Below are 20,908 nucleotides of genomic sequence, written 5' to 3' on the forward strand. Positions count from 1 at the left end.
CCCGCCAACCTCGGAATGGGGCGGTAAGTCCGCCCACCACCATGGCGTAAACGTCGTTTACGCCATGGTGGTAAAGGTACGACCCAGGCGGTAACTTACCACCTGGGTCGTAATGAGGCCCCATGTCCGGAAAACCATACGATATAGTCTTTATTCTTATAATTAAGGATTTTGTCAATCACTGGTCTCGTGGGGCCCCATGGGGCCTCCTAATCAGCGTCCTGTGTACTCTCTCCACTGTAAATCCTTCAACAGCTTCCTAGGCCCCATCTCCTGGAGCTACATGTTTTCCACGTATTTCGTTGGGCCACTCCCTTCTTCGCCCTCTCGTAAGCCCAGAATCCTGATAGTATTCTTACTTGCCCTTCCCTCCACAAATTCTGTCCTTTCCTCCAGTAACAATGTGCTCTTCTGCAACACATCTACATTTACCTTCAATGTCTCCATTTGCTTTGTAGAATCCACCAGTTTAGCCTCTGATGTGGTTACCCTTTATGCCAGATTGCGGAAGGGCTTGGTGCAAGAAGGAAACATCCACCTTCTAGGAAAAATCTGAGGTTAGCTAATGCATCCAGTAAGGTGTTCTCTCCTGGAGGCTGTCCCTGCCGTTCTGACACACCCCCTTTTGTTCCTCTCCAGATCCAGTGTGCGTCTTTTGGGTGTAGTTATACATTTTGGCTTGCTTAGAATGCCAGTGTGGGGTCAATGCAGGTATTTGTTGTAACAACCACAAATGAGCGAGGGCCCAGTTCACCTGCCAGCTGTCTCCCCAGTCCAGCTCCCCGTTCAATCGCTTATAAGCACTGGCTGACCCTCACAGCAGAGGGTCTCACTGCCTCAATGCTAGGAGCAGCAGCGATAGAAGAGTCATTGCTAACTCGCGCCTCCAGGCCCATCCGCAGCCCACACCAAAACCGAGCATCAAGCCAGGCCAGCAATCTTTGGCCCACAACAGTCTGCTCCCAAACCTCGCACAAAGTGAAAACCTCACCACGGTACCCCCGACCCCCCGCCGCATCCACAACCGGTTGAAGAGTAGAGCGCCACATACCATCTGAGGGAGGGAGGCAGAGCCAGCTCCATGTCTCCAGGCAAAGCACCGCTCCACTTCCCATTCTTCATGCAGAGAAGCAAATCTACAACATTGACTGCTCTCCTCCCTAGCCCATAGCCGGTGGCCAGTGACACCACAGCTCAAGGGGTCCCACAGCAGGTCACATTATGCTCTTTGAGAACCATTCCTTCACTTCTCCTGTCCATCACTACAGTCGCCTTCTGCATTTTCATGCAGAGCGGCACTCTGTCTCCCGAAGCTGTATTCCTGTATTGGATGCAGGGAATTATGCTCAGCTGGGGGAGCCCAACAAGCAGGGACCGATCTCCGCTAGGTCGCAGCTCTGCTGCCAAAAGGCAAGGATTCTTCAGGCAGGATATCAGTGGTCTTAGAAGTGAACTCTGCTTGCATGTGTCCTCGCGGGATGCGAATCGGCCACGACTCTGTTGTAAATATTACTTGACATGAAGGCTATGTAAGTTCTTGATATGAACAGTTTGCAAGGAATTAGCCTTACTCCTACCTCCCGTCACCTTTCCTTCATACTTATGGGACATTCCTCCATCCTGTGGGACGGGACCAGAGCACTTTGTAAAGCATCAAGAAATCTTTGCAAAAATATTTTGTCCTTCCTCTCTTTCTACGCAGGGTACCGCACGCGGCCATAACCCCGCCCATCTCAGCCCTGCCCCGCGCATCGGCCATCAGTCCTTTTCTCCGCTCGTTCGGGACTGGACGCATTTGCATCTGCGGAAGAATTTCTTCATTTTGTCCTCCTTTCTGGCTCTTGCTAGCGATCGCATAGTAGTCTGTCTATGCCGTTTAAGCTAGACTTTCCGAATTGTTCCTCGTGTCAGCGGCGCTTCACAAGGGCAGATCCCCATCCTCATTGTTTAGAGTGTTTGGGTCCCGATCACCGCTGGGACTCCTGTATTTATTGTGATTCCCTTTCGGTCCGAGCGCTTCAACGTCGATTGGAGCGGTGGGAGGAGGTGTTCCAACGCGCTCCCCCATTGCATTTTCTTACGTTCATCGAAGAAAAGGAGACCCGCCCGGTGAGTTCTTTGCTTTTTAGGGCACCCTGACCCTGGGACTCCTTCCCGGCGTCTTCCCGGTCCGGGAGGAGCGTCGACCGCTCTGTCACCGGGGCATGCCCTGAGCTGCCTTTTGGGCCTAAAAAGTGTACCAGAGATTTCTCCGAGGGTCTCTGTATGGGGCCTGTGGACACCGGGGCTGCCTGTAGGCCTAATTCTACTGAGTCGTGGGGTACCGGAGCTTGCTCCGGGGCCTCCTTATCGGCTTCCCTCAAAAGTACCGGGGTGCGCCCCGAGGCCTCGGCTGGGCTTGGTGATACCAAACGTATGTTCGAGCCCCGCTGTGAAGAGGCTTCTACCGGACTCTGGTCCGAGGTCCCTCGTACAGAGGCTAAGGCAACCAACAGTTCTGAGAGGCCTGAGAAGGCCTTATCGGTGAAAGGTGTACCGTTCCTGCTCTTGTGGCGATGAGAGAACCGTTGAGGGGGCAAGGAGTGAGTTTTCGAACCGTAGTTCCTCCTTGAACTACGGTTCAGTTTGGCTATTGGTATGTCGCAGAAACATCCCAGGCGGCATAGTACCGGCTCAGCTGAGGTTCTTTGTGCAAAGGCTAAAATGAAGACTCCTGATCCACCGGTGGGGACCCCTGCCTCACTTCCACACATGTTCCCCTCAGGTGACGGCAAAATGGTGGCCATTTTGGGCGCTTCCCCTACAACTATGCCATCGGCCTCAGGTGTAGGGATTGGTTCTGTTGGTGAACATAAGGTTCCTTGTGCGCATCCGTTTCATCCAGTTTACGACTGGAATGCTCGGATGCCCCTTCCCCACAACATCTCGCTGCCTGTGGGTTCAGCACCCTTCATTTATATAGACACCTCTGGGGATGGGCCTGCTTGGCAACCCTCCCCTCTGTGTCCCTGGAATTATCCCCCTCATGAGAGGCCTTCTTCAGCAGCTCCAAAGCTTTCTCCGGAGGATGTTTTTTTCAGCAAATTCCAGGTACTTATGCGTACCGACCCCATGAGAGAGTATTTCAAGGGTCTTTTTAGGGAGATAGGCCCGCCTGCACCTTCGGCTCCACCCGCGCCTCCGGTGGTTCCGCCGGTGCTGCCTTTGCCTATGGTGCCTCCCCCTATCCTTCCACCCTTGCCTCCTTTGTCCCCTGTGGACAAGGCGGTGCCTGACGTAGTTCAGCAGTACCCTAATCTGTCGGATGATGCGCAGGGCGATCAGGACAACGAAGACCAGCCCCACTCTATTAGAGCCTTTCACGACCGGGTTCTGGACATGTGTATTGGATGTTCCAGTGTCCGAGGCACCTGCCCCGCAGGAGGCTGTTCTTGCAGAAGGATGTTTTGGCTGAGGACCGTAGAGTCTGGGAGAAACCACACTCTGGACTTTTCGTCAATAAGAAAATTGATGCGCGCTACAGGCTGCATTCTTCAGAAGAAGTGGCCCTAGCATCATGTCCGCCCCCTCCTCCACGGTGGTGGCTGTGGCCCCTTTACAGTCCAGGCCTGCAGCATCCTCTTCTTCGACGGCTACTCAGGTCCTGGGGAAAGAGGACAAGCTCCTCGACTCCCTTGGGAGGAAGATTTTCGCTAACTCGGCGGGGCGAATATGAAGATGAAGAAAGGTCTTTCGGAGTTCAAAGAGTTAATTCTGGTCGAGAAGCTAGAGGACTTTAAGGCGGGATTGTCGGATGCCATGGTCTTCGCAAAGGATCTGCTGGAGGCCGCGGCTCATTACGTTAACACTTCGGCTCAGGGCCTTATGCTTGGGGTTGATGCCTCTCGGCAGGCTTGGTTGCACGCCACCAAGTTCTCAAAGGAGGTGCAGGACAAAGTATTGGACCTGCCGTTTGATGGTAAGGAGCTTTATCATTCCTCAACGGATGTGGAGCTGACCAAAACGAAGGACAGCACCCAGACAGCCAAGTCCTTGTCCGTCCCGGTTAAAACCCCTTTTAGAACCCAGAGACCGTTGTCACAAAGCCAGCCTTCCTCTGGTTTCAGGGGGTTTCTAGATCGGAAATCCCACAGAGGGGATACCCCTGCAGGGAGTTCCCGCCAGAGGCAGCAACAGACTCAGTTTTTCTCCCGTTCCTCAGCCTCCTCCTCAGGTTCAGGTGGTGAGACCACCGAAAAACCTGCCAAATGAGGTTTCTCCGTGCAGGCACGAGACTCCGGTGGGAGGATCATTGCGTCTCATTGGGAGGCATGGCAGACCATCACCGAAGACTGGTGGCTCTTGTCAGTCGCTCAGGCGGGCTTCCGCTTACCTCTAACCCCCTACCTCACCCTGCAACCCTCCTTTCCAGCAGTCGGGATCGCCCTCCCTCAGAGCCGAGGTTCAGAAGTTGCTGGACCTCAGAGCAGTGTAACCTGTTTCCCCTAGGGGAGCGAGGGGAGGGCTTCTACTCCCGACTGTTTATGGTGCCCAAACCCAACCAGGCTGGCCTGTGCACCATCCTAGACCTTTCCCAGTTCAATCTTTTCCTACCCCAAGAGAAATTCAAGATGATCACGCACAGCCAGATACGGTCCTCTTCACAGATGGGCGATTGGCTCAGCGTGGTGGGCCTTTAGGATGCGTATATGCATATACTGATCTGGAGTCCACACAGGACATACCTTCGTTTCTCGGTGGGAGAGGAGCATTTCCAGTTTCGAATGCTCCCTTTTGGTCTCAGCTTGGCACCGCGTGTCTTTACGAAGATGATGTCGGTGATCGCGGCCCATCTTCGTCTGCAGGGTATCCATGTGTATCCGTACTTGGACGATAGGCTCCTGCGCAGCCGTTGCCCGCAGAAAGCTGCGTGCAATCTTCAGTCTCTCCTTCAGCTCTTTTCCCATCTCGGGCTGTCGGTGAACTAGTGGAAATCCACCATGACGGTCTCTCAGGACTTGATTTTCCTGGGTTTTCGCTGGAACACGATCGACTGCAGGGTTTACCTGACCGGGGACAGAATGGCGGATCTCTTGGCCAAGTGTCAGATGTTTGCGCAGTCGGAGAGCATGTTGGCCTGGTGGTTCCAGAGGCTTCTGGGCCTCACGGCCTTGTGCGTTTTGGCTTTACCTCTCGCTCGTCTCAAAATGAAGCAGACTCAGATGGCTCTTCAGAGTTCCTGGCGTCAGGCTGTGGATCCGGACAAGTTGGTTTTGATTCCGGCTTCCATGAGGACGGACCTGGAGTGGTGGTCGTCTCTCAGCAACCTGTCGGTGGGTGCGGCTTTTCAGGACTCAACCCTGATGGTGACGGTCACAACGGACTTCTCCCTACTGGGGTGGGGTTGCGACGTTGGATCTTCTTCAGATCTCGGACCTTTGCTCGCCTCAGGACAAGTTCCTTCATATAAATCATCTGGAGCTCCTGACGATTTTCCTGGCACTCAAAGCGTTCAGACTGGTCATTGCCAACAAAGTGGTCCGTATCCGCACCGACAATGTGGTGTCACTGTATTACATCAACAAGCAAGGCGGCACCAAGTCTCCCCTGCTTGTCGACTTGTCCATCCAGATTTGGGAGTGGGTGATTCATCATGGTGTCTGGCTGGTAGCAGTCCACATCCCGGGCCAGCTGAACATTACGGCAGACGCCCTCAGTCGCGGACGATGGCCAGCTACGAATGGGAGCTGAAGGCAGAGGTCCTCTCATGGATTTTCCTGCGTTGGGGTACGCCGGAGGTGGACCTCTTTGCGACGTCGGGAAACAAGAAGCTTCCTCTGTATGCCTCCATGGACGGCCTGGGAGACTCCTCTCTGCGGGACGCTCTTGAGATTCCTTGGCACAACATGAGGGCCTATGCTTTCCCGCCTCTGCCTCTAATTCATCGGACGATTTGCAAGCTAAAGAACATGGTGACCTGTTGTTCTGGTTCTCAGAACTTCAACACCTGTCAGTGTGTGCACAGATCAGGCTACCAGTTACTCTTGATCTTCTTCACCAGGGTCAGCATCTGTGGCACCCCTCCCCACAATCGTTCAGCTTGGCGCCGTGGTGCCTGAGTTCAGGTCCTTAGAACATCTCAACCTGTCTGCTGATAACATGCGCATTATTCCGGCAGCCAGGAAACCCTCGACCAGGTCTCAGTACAAGAGCAAATGGCTTAGGTTCTGTCATTGGTGCTTAGACAAACAGCTAGACGCAAGGGCGGTTACGATTGACACTGTGCTTTCCTTCGTAACCCACCTTGCAGAGTCGGGTATTCACGTTTTGTCATGCAGAACGTATCTTTCGGCGGTATCCGCCTACCTATCCACGGACCAATGCTCTTATTCTCTGTCTAATCCAGTGATTAGGAGACATTTCGCAGGTTTGACGCGCCTTTATCCCCCGGTTCGCAAACCGCACCCGACGTGGGATCTGAACGTGGTCCTTACGCCGTTGTGCCATAAACCCTTCAAACCAATGGCCACGGTGGACATTAAGCATCTTTCATGGAAGGTGTCTTTTTTGGTTGCCGTTACTTCAGCGAGACACGTGAGTGAGCTCCAGGCTTTGTCAGTAGAACATCCCTTTTTGGTATTCCACAAGGATAAGGTGGTCCTACGGACAAATCCTTCCTTCCTGCCGATGGTGGTTTCTGATTTCCATCTGAATCAGTCAATCTCCCTGCCAGTCTTCTTTCTGAACCCTGCTTCAAACGTGAAAATGGTTCTGCATTGTTTGGATGTTAGAAGGGCTCTTAAGTTCTATTTAGACAGAACATCGGAATTTAGGAGCTCTTCTCAACTATTGGTGACCTTTGGTAATCCACAAGGTAGACAGGCTTCTAAGGCGACTATCTTCAGATGGATCGCGGCTTGCATCACAGAGTCTTACACTGTTCAAGGGTTGCAGCCTCCCAAAGGTATTCATGCACACCTGGTGCGGGTCAAAGCAGCTGCAGTTGCCTTTCAGAAATATATCCCCTGGGAGACCATTGCAAAAGCGGCTACATCGGCCTCTCCATCGGTTTTTTGTAAGCATTATTGTCTGGACCTGAGCTCCAGATCAGACGCTCAGTTTGGCCAGGCTGTGTTGAAGAACCTTTTTCAGTAAGGGATTTTCCATCCACCGGTAGTTCCTGTAAGGAGTGCTTGGGAAGCTCCCATAAGTATGGAGGAAAGGGGACGGGATGTAGGAGTATAACCAGGTTACTCACCGTAGTGACCACCTTACTCCTAGTCCATAGTCCCTTTCCTCCATACGCCCGCTCGGCGTCCCCTCTAATAAGGTTCCTCTGTTATTGCTTAAAGGTCTCTGACCTGGCGATAGAAAAGGACTGATGGGCGATGTGCGGGGCGGAGCTGAGATGGGCGGGGTTACGGCAGTGTGCGGTACCCCGCGTAGAAAGAGAGGAAGGACAAAAGCTTTTTGCAAAGATTTTTTGATGCTTTGCAAAGTGCTCTGGTCCCGTCCCACAGGACAGAGGAATGTCCCATAAGTATGGAGGAAAGGGGACTATGGACTAGGAGTAAGGTGGTCACTACGGTGAGTAACCTGGTTAAACTTGATGGGTCTTGAGGTTTGTATCTTCTGCCATGTTTTTATGGTGCTATTTAATGTTTCTTACATCTTGTCCAATGCTTTCCTATATGTTGACCTGATCTGCTTGCTTTCTACTTATATCCAACCTTGCTTACACTTCATTCCCCTATGCAGAGCTGAAAGAGGAGCGGAGAGTTATTGAACAGGACCTGCAGCTTGGCCACTCAGAACCCGTTGTTTTCCACCCCCATAAGACCTTGAGCCACAAGCCTTTGCAGAACAATTCCAGGTAACCCTTGTTTTGAGCACGGCCACTTGTGATGTATGTTGATAAAGTGGATGTTTTTGCGTTATGTCCATCTCTATACCATGCAAAAGAGGTGACGATTGGAAGGATTGGAATTAATCTAACCTGTGGCATTGCTCTGAGCAACCCTCCAGACCATTGTTCATCAGCCTGCCAAGCCATTACAAAAGGGGAAAGACCATGTGCAAATCAGGCTTGGTCCCACCCCAAAAGAGGCAGTCCAGCCCGAGTTGCTAGTTCACATCCCTTCTGCACGAGACCACAAGCATCCCCAGACATGTTTCGGCCTCATTAGCTATACCGTGGCCTGGATGATGCGTATTGAAGTGTATAAGGTAATCTAATTATTGAGCTTTTGGGCAATTGGGCAATTTACCTCTGGATTACACCCCTTCAGCGGTAGCCCTGATATATAGTTTCTTTAGAGATTTTATTTTATTGACATTTATGGGAATACCTTAGCTACCAGAACATTCCAGAACAAAACGACATTGAGACGGATCGCTTGCCTCTTACTTGGGGCCAACCTGTTGTTTTTTACAAATTCAAATCTTTGGTATGGTAGACGCAGCCCTTCATACTTACAAGTTCAATGAAATGAGTACCATTAAATTGAGTAATGACTATTATTACATCATTCTAAGCACAAGGAATCCAGCATGATGTGCTGTATATGAACCTGATACTATTTAATATATATTTCTCTTTATTTCGAATTCTCAAATGTTGGTGGTTTTTGATGCATGCTCACTCTTATATTAAAATTGTTCTGTACAACTGTGTGTTTAGAATGGATTGTGTCCTCCAACGTATTCTTCATCTTTGACATGTAATGTCCAGCTTCAGCTGCTTCTAAAAACCTTTTCGGCAGTGGGCGCTGTGAGTTGATGGCGTTGAGTCAATGTCCCTCGAAGGCTTCAGTCGAGGGTGATGTAATCGGAGATCATATATAGCATGCGCAGCACTTGTTAGCCTCATTTCCGTTTTTCCAAAGACAGCTTCGCTTTGGTTACGAAATTCGGCGCGCCTCTTTCTCTGACAAGTTTCTTTTGAGAAATGTATCGAAAAATCCTTTGTGATGTCTTCATCCTCGACACCACAACACCCAAGACGGGTTTTAAAAAGTGTTGAGACTGCGGGTCCAAGAAGTCTCTCACCGGACCCACATTGCGTCTACCTATGGTGCCTCAGTGAGGGCCATGACACATTTGGTTGTACAAAATGTCAGTCCATGACAGGAAAGGGCTTGAGGGAGAGGAAGGGGAAAGTCCAGGTAGATGGAATATCTAAATACCCCAAACCCCAACCCGTTAGGCCTTCGACCGATGAGTCGAGAGGAGACTCTCCTTTTTGGAAGAAGGAAAAGCGCTCAAGGTCCAGGAGTGGGTCCCACCACTTGTCTTCCTTGAAGAAGGCGAAGAGAGATGCACTGGAGGTCGCCTTCATCAACTTCTTCTTCCGACAACTCTAGCAAAAGACTTGCCTGTCCCACAAAAAGGACCTGTGCAGAATGGGAAGCATTCCGTAAGTAAATTTTGAAAATCATTGAAAAGGGGCATGCTCCTACCGAGCCTTCCATGCAAGCCGGTGAGGATAGGCCTCGCTTAAAATCCTGCACGCCCTCAAGCCAGGAAAGCTGCCTGATAAACATAAAGAGCCCTTGAGACCTTCATCCGAGGGAAAACATAAATCGAGCTTGAGGTCCTTGATGCTGTTGAGATCTTTGACGCCGGTGGTGACGTTGATGCCTGCCAGGCCCTCGATGATGAAGGCTGCTTCGACGCCCGTCGGAGCCTCGACGTCGAAGACTTTGAAGCCAGCTGTGCTGCACACACTGACTATCCTTCTGAGGTCCAGCACCCATCCTTTGTGGACACCTTCAAAGCCTTTGATGCAATCGAAGCCTGTAAAGGAGTTTTTCAACTATCTATCTTCAATCTATGAGGATGAAGAGGGATCTGATGAAGGAGACGCTCCTTTCGGGCTGCAATATGGGACACCTAATGTTCCAGAGTGTCTGATATCTGAGGAATCCAGAGTCTGCTAGTGGGGTTGACACTTCGCCCGAACCAGAATTTGGGAGACCTGAGCCTGGCGAACATGCTGACGTTTCTTATAGACAATTAATGTCCAAGGTTATTGAGTACTTTGGGTGGAGCAGTCCACCACTCCTTTATGAACAAGACGTCCAAACCGATATTTTGGATAAGGCTCTGCAAATAGACCTGGTTTTGCCATTCCACATGGCTTTACAAAAAAGGGTGGATGGAAATTGGGAACCTCCGGATACCAATCCGGCAGTTCATAAAAATCAGACACAAAAATACCACCCCTCCAGTAGTGACCATGACTACCTGTGGAAACACCCCACTCCGGAGAGTCTGGTGGTGCAGGCAGCGTACCCTACCATCCCTCCAGATATGGATGACAAGCGTGTAGATGGATGGGCAAGAAAAGTATTTTCAGCGGGGAGCATGGCGCTTAAATCTGACAACTCCACTTGTGCCCTGGCAACATTTACGTACACTCTGTAGGATTGCATATCTATGGCGGCAGAGCATTTGCCGGAGGCAGAAGAAAGGGATGGCTTATTAGCTATAATTAAGGATGGCAAAGAAGCTAGTTGTGAATCCCTTCAGACAGGATTAGATACTGGGGATAGCGTCAGCAGATCCATGGTGACCAGCACCGTATTACGCAGACATGCATGGTTGACGAAGTCGGGTTTTGCACCAGATGTGCAGTCGAGACTTCTCAACATGCCTTTTGACGGGTCTCATCTTTTTGTCAGCAAGGCTGACGAGAGCCTTGAGAAGTTGCAGACCTCGAAGGCGGCAGCCAAGTCTTTTGGCTCTGCTGACAACCTCAGCCTTTTCGTACTAGTGGACAACCTTGGAGAGGTAGATCTTTTTGCTACTACTCCTCAGTTGGAAGGGAGAGAGGAATGAAGTCCAGAGAAAATGTCCTCGTGGTGGATGCGGTAGAGGTGCCAAGCCAGCTCAAGCAGCAGCCTCCTTTCCATTGGCCTCTGCAAAAGCTGCCTCAAAACCACTTTGAGGTCTTGAATCCCAATTCACCAGTGCGGGCAGACTGTCTGAACATTTAGAAGAATGGCGAGCCATTACTTCGGATGTTTGGATGCTGGAAACCGTAGCCCACGGTAACCGCCTTCATTTTTATAAGAGCACCTAAAAACAATCCACTGGGGAGCCGCTCTTTGACGGTTCCAGACCTGCTCCTTGTGCAGGAAGTTTTAACACTGCTAGAGAAAGGTGCTGTAGGACCAGTACCTGTAGTGGAGAGGAACAAGGGATGATACTTTCCATATTTTTCGATCCACAAAAAGGACGGAGGACTGAGACCCTTCTTGGACTTCAGATACTTGAACAAGTTCCTCAGAAAGAATAAATTCAAGATGGTCACACTTTCTCAGATCCTCCAGGTCCTCCAACTCCAGGATTGGTTGTTGTCATTGGACCTCCAGGATACTTATTTTCATGTGCCATCCACCTCAAGCACAGAAAATACCTGAGGTTTGCAGTTGGCGGTTCTCACTATCAGATAAGAGTTCTGCCTTTCGACTAACTTCCACCAAAGGGTTTTTTCCAAACTGATGGCGGTAGTGGCAGCGAATCTCAGGAGAGGGGGTATTCATGTCTACCCCTATGATTGGCTGATTAGGGTGCATTCTCCCGAAAAAGCTTTGGATCATCTCAGTCACCTGCCACTCCATTCACAGATTGGGCTTCTCCCTCAATTACAAGAAGTCCCATATGATACCTTCTCAACAGCTCCAGTACATCGGGCTGTGTTGGACAGGTGAGGGCTCAAGACATTCTTCAGATGGTATCCAAATTTTAGAGTGCCCAGAATCTTCCGGCCTTTGATTTCTTGAGGTTGCTCTGCCTCATGGCATCCTGCATTTTTCTGGTGCCAGAAGCCCATCTTAGAAGGAGTTCCCTTCAATGGGCTCTAAGAACACAATGGTCCCAATTGTCAGGAAAGATGTCGGACCGACTTCAGATTCCAGCCAAGGTCTCACAGAAACTTCTGTGGCGGGCCTGCAAGGAAAATATTCTGAAGGGAGAACCCTTTTGGCAGCCATGGCCAGAGATTACAGCAGTGACGGATGCCTCACTCACTGGGTGGGGATCCCTTGCCAACGATCTGACAGTCAGCGGTCGTTGGTCACCATCAGAGTCCAAACTACACATCAATCTTTTGGAGCTGAGGGGAATCAGACTAGCTGTGAAGGCTTTACTACCCCACCGTACGAGGAAAGAATGTCCTGATAATGACGGACAACATGGTGGCCATGTACTTCCTCAACAAGAGAGGTGTAGGGTCACTACCACTGTGCAGAGAGGCAATGCAGCTTTGGTACTGGGTAATTCAAGAAGGAATATGTCTATCGGCAGTTTACCTAGCCGGTGAGGAGAACACGACGGTGGACGCTTTGAGCAGGCAGCGCACAGTCTCCCACAAGTGGGAACTAGCTCAGGAAGTCCTTCAAAAGATCTTCACCCCTCAATTGGATCTGTCTGCGACCGGTGTCAACCGGAAGTGTGAACTGTACTGCTCCAGGGAATTTCCCTCAAGAGGAGCTGTAGGAGATGTGTTCATAGTGGACTCGGAGTTTCCGCTTCTATACGCGTTTCCTCCTGTCCCCGTCATTCCTCATGTGATCAGGGAGTTGAGAAAGTGCAGGAAACACATGATCCTAATTGCCCCGGATTGGGCCAGAGGGCGTGGTACCCGGACCTTCTAGACATGTCCATCAGTGCTTTGATATGTCTTCCCCAGAGAGAGAGGATCTTCTCTCCCAAGAGGCGGGTCCGGTTTGCCGTCCAGAGGTCAATATTCTCAACCTTCACGCTTGGTTTCTGAAAAGGTTGAGATATGAGGATTGGGACTTCCCAGATGACGTTATGGAGGTGTTGCTTTCGTGTAGAAGACCAGCAACAAAATCTTTGTACCGTTGCCGTTGGAACAAGTTTTGCAATTGGTGCAAAGAGAAGGGTGTAGATCCTTTCCTGTGTAAAACACTGGACGTAAAGTCCTTCCTTCTATCCTTAGCCAATTTTGGGCTGCAGATTCGTACCATTAAAGGCTATCTGGTGGCTCTGTCCATTGTTAAGCGCTTGTCAGAGGAATGTTCTTATTTCAAAATCCCTCTGGTGACTCAATTCCTGAAAGGACTCCCTAATGTGTATCCTCCATGGCCTTTCCTGGTTCTGGTTTGGGACCTAAATCTGATTTTAAAATTCTTGATGTGTGCACCCTTTGAACCCCTGCACACGTGTCCTCTAAGGTTAATAACCTTTAAAACCATTTTATTGGTTGCTCTCACATCAGCACGCAGAGTGAGCGAGTTACAGGCACTGTCAGTAAAGCCACCTTTTACTTACAGTCTTCTACAAGGACAAGTTTGTCTTGAAGGTCAAACCTTCATTTTTACCAAAAATAATTTCAGATTTTCATGTTCTGCCTTCCTTCTACCCTCTACCTCACCCTGGTAAGGAGGAAGAAAGACTTCATAGGTTAGATCCTAGAAGAGCATTAAGCTTTTACATTTCAACAACATCCAAAATACGGTTTGACGATCAGTTGTTCATAGGGTATACAGGACACAAACTACGTCAGGCTGTTACCAAACAGACCTTATCTAGGTGGATAATTTTGGCAATTTCTGAGTGCTACAGGTTTGCAGGGAAAGACCTTCCTGAACGCTTGCAAGCTTGTTCCACCAGGGGCATGGCCACATCTACAGCCCTGTAAAGGGGAGTTCCTATTGGGAATATTTGGGACACTGCAACGTTGTCATCAATACACACGTTCATAAAACATTATTCTCTGGATGCTTCCCATTCTCGAGATATTGCTTTTGGCAATGCTCCCTCCTCCAATTATAAACACTGCTTTGGGAGTCTGTCAAAGATGAGGAATACCTTGGCGGACACAATCCATTCGAAGAACAAGTTACTTACCCCGGTAATGTTCTTTCGACTGGATGTTCCTCCAACGTATCCCTCATCGCCCCACTTCCCCTCAACCTAATCTATACCCTTATACACCCCCATATATATATTTAATTAAATTTGACAAGATAAAAAAGGCCAAAAATGTGATCGAATATTTTAGGTCAAATGTTTTAGGTGAATTGTGCTAATAACGAGCATTCAGAACGTGCAAGTGCAGAGAGAGAAAGAGAAGGGATGAGGGAGTGTGGGCGCGGGGAGTAAGTGCTAGGTGTACCAATATGGAAGTGCTAGGGAGTGAGCAGCTGTTAAGGGACTCGGTGAGAGTGGTCAACGACTAATAGATAAGTGCAGGCCTGTGATGCCAAGACCAGTGGGTGCCAAGCCAAGTGCTGGGAGCGAGCGGAGGCTGAAGGTGATTGGGTGTGGGAGGCCTTTTACATTACATTGATAATGTAATGTAAGAGGTTCTTGTATAGTACACATCTGCATCTTGGTGACCTCCTTCCACATGGTACTGCAGAAAAAGAGGCACTGGAGTCTGTTTGCAGGGTAGAAGGAAAGGAAATACTGAGGTGTTGATGCTTGCCGGCTAGAAGTACAAAAGTGTTGGTATAAGGCTATGTGGTTATTGGGTGGAGCACTGCTTTATTCAGAAGGGAGAGTGTAAAATTAATCAATTCGGAAGTCTGTGCTGCAAGAATGGGTTAGTTGCTAGAGTGGCTGGGTGTATGTTGCATCTAGGGGAGTCATCAGTGTTCAACCAAGTCAATGGAAGAAGATCTCCACTGCCTACCAACACCCTGAACCTCATGCAGCACACGAAAGACCAACTCACAGGAAAAGCAATATCCTCGACTTCATCATCACCGCTGTGCCCACCCTCCTATCACAGTTCTCCAATCCGGCTCCACTGGTCAGACCATCTGGCAAACCCCTTTCGCATTAGTCACACCACACCAGTCAAGTAAACCCATCTGAAACCCTGATAACAAACCTTCAGATAATTCAAGTACTTCCCAGTGGCGGGTCTCAGAGACGACTTCGTCAAACTCCACCACACATGGGCTGATTTATCACTGGCAAACCAGGACTGCCACTCGTATCTCCAAGAACTAAACACCAACCGCTAAGCACGAGTGAAAAATGCACCCTCAGGCTTAAACCTCCGCACCCTGGTACACTCAAGAACACAACTTCAACATACGAACCATTAGAAAACAAGACGAGACTTGGGGAAAGTCCTGCAGTGCATCCAACCTCGCCCTTCTTAAGGAACTCCATGCTACATGCAGGCGACTGATCACGACTGCCAAGGCCAAGTACTACTGAAACACCATAGCCAAGGCCAACAATGAAATCAGAGCCCTCTTAAGAGCCATCAAGCACTGCATCAACCCTCTGCCTAACCCACCTGTACTGCACTCCATCGACAAATACACAGCCATCAACTCTTTCTTCATCAATAAGATCAGCATGATCTACCAACACATAGATACCATGCTACAACTGACAGCACTCCATGTATGCCATCTCGCAAAGCCACAGCTACCTGCACACATGTCTTGACACACAATATTGAAGACCTCAATGACATTGTAGCATCCCTCAAGGCTTCATCGTATGCAAATGACATTGGGCCTCATTACGACCCTGCAGGTGGACATGGAAACACCGGCACCATTGCAGCATGTGGGACTCCATGGGAATGGGGATGAACAGAATTCCGCCTCCGGAATTACTGGGTCACTGGGGTTGTAATGCCCCGGTGGTTCCGGCAATCATGGAGACGGAATGGTAATACAAGTCCGGCGGTAACCTGCCGGAATTTCCGGCACAGTTACCGCCGGTCTTGTAATAAGGCCCATTGTCTTTGCCTTCATGCTCAAGACAATAAAGCACGCCTGCCTTACCTAACAATCCTCAACATCTCACTAACTCCAAGTACAATCCCCTCGTCCCTCAAGAACGGCCAAATCCTCCTGCTTCTCAAGAAACCAACACTGAACCCTACCACCCCATTACCCATCTTCCTTTCCTAGATAGGATCTTTGAAAAAGCAGCAGCAACGCAACTCCTCCAACACATTGAAGCTAACCACCAGCTTCAGTTTTACCAATCTGGTTTCAGATGCAACACAGAAACGTCTACCATCAAGGTGATCGACAGTGTCCTTACGATACTTGAGGCCATCCTGACCTGGCTCTCCGCTATGCACCTCGAGGGCTTCACGCCCCAGCTATCCACCTGAACAAGTCCTTTGGGTTCGACATCAACAGACACCTCTCCGTCAACCAGCACAAAGCTAAGAAGACACAAACGCCTGCTAACAACTTTCTCTCCTGCAGTGAATCAAGCCCCTTCATCCTAGAAAACAACTTCAGATCTGCTCTCCAAGCCCTGGTCCTCTACCACCTGGATGGAGACAATGCCCTTTTGAAAAACTCAAATCCTGCTGCATCATCTACAAGGCTGTTAACCTAAAGTCCCCAAGCTGCCTCACTGACAAACTCACCATCTCCGAATGCCTATGATCCACAAAAAGTAAGGATATATGCAGATTTGAAATCTGGTGCAGTAAGAAAAAACAGTCCTTCACTGTCTACCCCTGAATACTCAGGAACCTCCTCCTCATCAACATCTGTCTCACAGCCTCTCTACAGTTCAGGAAGGAGCTCAAGACCCTCCTCTTCAAGTAATGCCGCCTCCCTAACACCTAGGTCCATACATCGTCCACTCCCCACCATACCCAACACTGGGTGATCTGCTTCCCATGGTTTCCTCACCTGGTTACTTGTAGATGCATTGCTGACAAATGCGCTTCGTATCCTATTGTTAGATCCCCACTCCTTTGTATCCCCACTTCCTCTCCTTGTTCTTCCCCCTATGGTTGCAAAGCACGTTGTTGCTTCCTGAAGCTAGGATTATGCTCAATAAATACCCTAATAATAATAATAATAATGTTGCTCCATTAGTGTGGTATGCTTGAAGGCAGCTAGCTGTCTAGTGTGAGAGTTGATTGTGTGTATACTGTAAGATGGTAAAAGAACCAGGTGTGACCGAATAAGTGTGCTAGAATAAGGAGGATTTTAGTTAGTGAAAATGCACCCCTTGGTTCCGGATTCTTGTTTGTCATGCTGAAAGGTTTGAATGATTGCCCCCAAGTGAATGGTTCTTATTGTTGAGGTGCTGGAGATTGATCTCAGGGGTTCAGACCTCCTGACCTGTAGTGTGGAAGGGCACTTTAGGAAAGCTCACCTGGCAGATTCCAATCTCATAAGTTCCTTGGCTGAGCAGTTCCGTTCGGGTGCATAGCATGTTCGAGAAAGTAAGGAGAGTCTATCTGGAAAACGTCTCTAGGGATATGAGGCCTTTTTGACTGGAGTTAGTCGAGGGTGCTGTGTCAGTGTCTTTAATGATGCCCTGCTAGTGTGTAATCTGAATATAGGTTTTCAAGGTTTTTCTGAAAGCTAGGTGGTTTTCCCCTATGCACTGTGTTGTAAAGTTATTTACTTATGTATTGTAACCTCAGTTACTTTCACGGTGCATAGTTACATGTTTCAATTGTAATAAAGTTCCTTATTCTTTAATGTGCAGAATGTCATGATGTCATGGGACATCCAGCAGAATTGTTATGACTTGACATTTAGATTCCAAGTGGTCAGTTAGGAGAATCTCTACAAGGAGAAGCCACAGTACTACTTGGATATTGGAATAAAATACTTAAGAACCCACTTTCATTCTCATATTCATCATTCCAGCATACCTTATAATACACCCCCAACTGGGGTTAGAGTCCAGAACTTGGTTGAGTGGAAAGAGAAAGTGGAACCTCAGTGGTGTGCCTGATTTGAAGCATGGCAGAGTCCCAAGCTGCATTACTCTTCTGGGCCCCTGCTATGGAAGGCACAATGTGTGATGCGTAGGGTTTTCAGTGCCATCCCCATTTGAACAGGAGCCAGAAGAGTACTCGCAAAGCTGGAGTGATGAGTTTGCATTTTGAGGTCTAAGAAGGAGTTTCACCACTGCATTCTAGAGTCTTTGTAGTCGGTTGATCTGATGGACAAGTTCTCAGGGAACTTTAGGTATCAGCTGTTTACATTTGAGAGCATTTGAGGGATAATTGGCTTGCTTCTCTGCCTGAATATTAAGTATGGCATGATTACTACATAAAATGGTCTATGAGTATGGTGCTTTCCCATCAGAAAAAAAACATAAAGGCCCTTGCCTTTTGAGCCTTGCAGAATGCAGTGTTTTTAGCAATAATGGCTCTGATTTACTGTGCTTTTATCTGTTCACAGGGCACAAGACTTGATACAAAGAATGCAAGCAAAGACCGAGAAATGTACACGACCATCCACCATCGCAGGTGTGGACAACAGAACGTCCCCTTACTTATCTGGGGCAAGAAGTAAAAATGAGACACTTACCCGACTCTGCAGTTCTGCAAGGACTCTTTCCGCCAAAGAAGACTATGTAGATCGGCCAGTGGTGACCCACCCTAAGCCATCGCCTCCTGGAACAGCCAAGATCAGGAGGCCAGTGTCTGGAATCCCTGACATTGGACATCTGCAGATTGGAGACAAAGTGCATAGGCCTTCAACTATTCCCAGCACAGACTCCATGGAATCCCCAGGCTTAGGGCAGTGTATGATTCAGGTGCCACCCGGTAAGGTAGGGGTGATCACCATGCCTTCAACTCCTTACTTGAAATCTAGACTCTCCCATGTCAAGACAAGTGACTCCAAACTGTTAAAACCTGCTCAGAGCCTCCACAACTCAGCACTCTCATCAACAGATCTGGGCATGGTTTTTATACCCACACCTCCTTCAAACCATCGTCCTGTGGGTAAGCCTGTTGTGTCGTCAACCTCTACTGCTTCACCAAATCGTAGGGTGAAGATGCTACAGTCAAGCCAGTCTTCATAGGGACATAGTGCATCATTGCAAACAAGGATGGATGTCTTCCTGCTGGCACAGTGATCATGTTCTTTAATATCCGAGGCGGCCATACCGGACAACTTTGCCATACACATCTCAATGAAACTGACTCTTATCACATCCATTGTCCACACACTGGATGATGTCTGTGGACGTTCTTTTCAGAAGTCCCCTACTCACTCTTTAAATACTCCATTCACAAGAATGTTGCCCCAGATACAAGTGAACACTAGACGTGTTATTGCAAGTTCTCTTACTGCACTGAGCTCTCGCTGGATGAGGACGAACTCTAGTTGCAACCAATTTCCTCCCCTGGACTAAGCCTGCAAGGGGTTGTCCTGAATATACTGAAGGAGATTGAAGCCTTTCACCCCAATGAATGTATATCATTCAAACTACTTCCCTGAAGGGACATGGAGATAATGTGCAAGAACCCATTGTGCACAGCCTTAGCAGACCGCAGTCATTCCGCAGAACATGACCCCAGTCCTTCTATCGTGCTGCTTCCCATACCTGATGTACTTGTGATGATGACCTTCGATCTGCCCACCAGCATATCCAGCAGCAGATGTGACATGGTCCCGGTTTGTACTGGACCATGTGTGGTCCACTATGTTCTCCATGCTTGTGTGTCCATCGTCACGCTTTTTGGCCACAGCCGCATTACAACAAGGGACTGTTTGACACAATAAAACAGACTTTGATGACTTGTCCCAAGCAAGATATGTTTCCATTGTTATGATAAATGTTTTTACATTTGAGTGTTTTCATCAAATACAGTACAATGTTTTATTGGACCAAAGGTTGTATTTATGAGGAGGATTTCAGTCTCAGGGACACTCCTTTCAACACAATTGCAGTTAATTCCTTTTACTATCCCAAAAATTATTTTTTTACATGATTCTTAAAATAGAGATAAATGTTATAGAAACAAAGGTTCTGGTCCGGGTATTGTCTACCATCCACAACCTGAGACTTATTGAATTTTTAGCCAACCTTTGGAATTGTGCTACACTTGGAAGCAACATGCAGGCTATGCTAGATGTTTAATATATACAGCATAGGTTGTTTTGGGAGATAACACACATTCTGTGAGGCCTTGGCACCAGCCACTTAGATTTTTGTGACACAGTGTACCAATATGTTCTCTGGGAGAGGGCATGGGTTCTGGAAGATGCAAAGAAATCCTAACCTCATACTAAAGCCTAGCCTGCGTGGTTGCTTACCTCTGGCCACACGCAAAATCGAGTCCTGCGTGGATGTGTTTAGGGATAGTATGGTGCAAAATCCATGAAGTAGTATGTAGTCATCCCCTAGTAGTAGTGGCCATCCCCTAGCCTACAAGAAAACCTGGACAATGTAGAGACTCCTTTCCCACCAAAAATCTGGTCCAAGTCAAAGCCACTGTTTGCCAACCACATTGGTGCTTTACTTCATAGCCCTACTTTTCACGGCAACCTACCTAGAATTCCGTGCAAGAAAACACTACCACTCCATCACAAAAATACATCGCAGGACTACCCCTCGGGAAACATTTCCACCCATAGCACCCAACAACCCATTGCGCCTAGCAACACTTGTGTACAGGCGCGTTATAAATGCCTCTAAATATCATCTCATATCACTGCCTTGATGTATTGATGTACAGAGGGGACATCATACACTCCTGGACACACTTCCAGTATCATAGACAGATCACTATGCCAGATTGTTTAAAATGGCACTGCCTGAGAAAACATCAGAGCTGCATGATGATTGTATGATTGGTCAGTTCTGTAAGCCCAAAGACTTTTATTAAAGATCTCGGGGAGGAAGTGAAGCAAGCCTTTGCCCTAATTGATAACTTTTGAAGAGTTTTTCAATAAAGGCAGAGATTATGGACATGTTGTGCAAAGAACTGGCCCCTTTCCAACAAAGTAGACCCAGGAAAGCGGCCAATTCCTGGATCTCACAAGATCATGCCAAAAAAGGACACAGTTGAGAACCTTGGAAAAAAAATGGAGGGAAAGTAATATGTAGATTTGATTAAAATCACCCAAAGAGAGTATAGAAAGGCTATTTTTTTAGCCCAAATCAAAATGTATGGTAGGGAAGATTGAGAAAGCAATCAATAGGCCCC

At 48.5% G+C, this 20,908-nt stretch overlaps 1 protein-coding gene across 2 annotated transcripts in view; it reads left to right on the forward strand.

Annotated features, from left to right (window-relative positions):
- The window catches only part of CCDC24 (coiled-coil domain containing 24), a 1,158,678-nt gene extending 1,139,090 nt beyond the window's left edge, over positions 1 to 19,588 (forward strand). Inside the window, exons 9-10 of one of the 2 annotated variants that reach the window (XM_069642308.1) lie at positions 7,738 to 7,852; positions 18,150 to 19,588. In XM_069642308.1, coding sequence (XP_069498409.1) covers positions 7,738 to 7,852; positions 18,150 to 18,777 — 743 coding nt within the window. In that variant the 3' untranslated portion in view covers positions 18,778 to 19,588. The remainder of the gene's footprint in view (positions 1 to 7,737; positions 7,853 to 18,149) is intronic. The other variant, XM_069642309.1, reaches the window with a different exon arrangement.
- The last annotated feature ends 1,320 nt before the right edge of the window (positions 19,589 to 20,908 follow it).

The sequence above is a fragment of the Ambystoma mexicanum genome, chromosome 1q (genome assembly GCF_040938575.1).
Source record: "Ambystoma mexicanum isolate Mex_15411 chromosome 1q, UKY_AmexF1_1, whole genome shotgun sequence".
Classification (NCBI taxonomy): Eukaryota; Metazoa; Chordata; class Amphibia; order Caudata; family Ambystomatidae; genus Ambystoma; species Ambystoma mexicanum.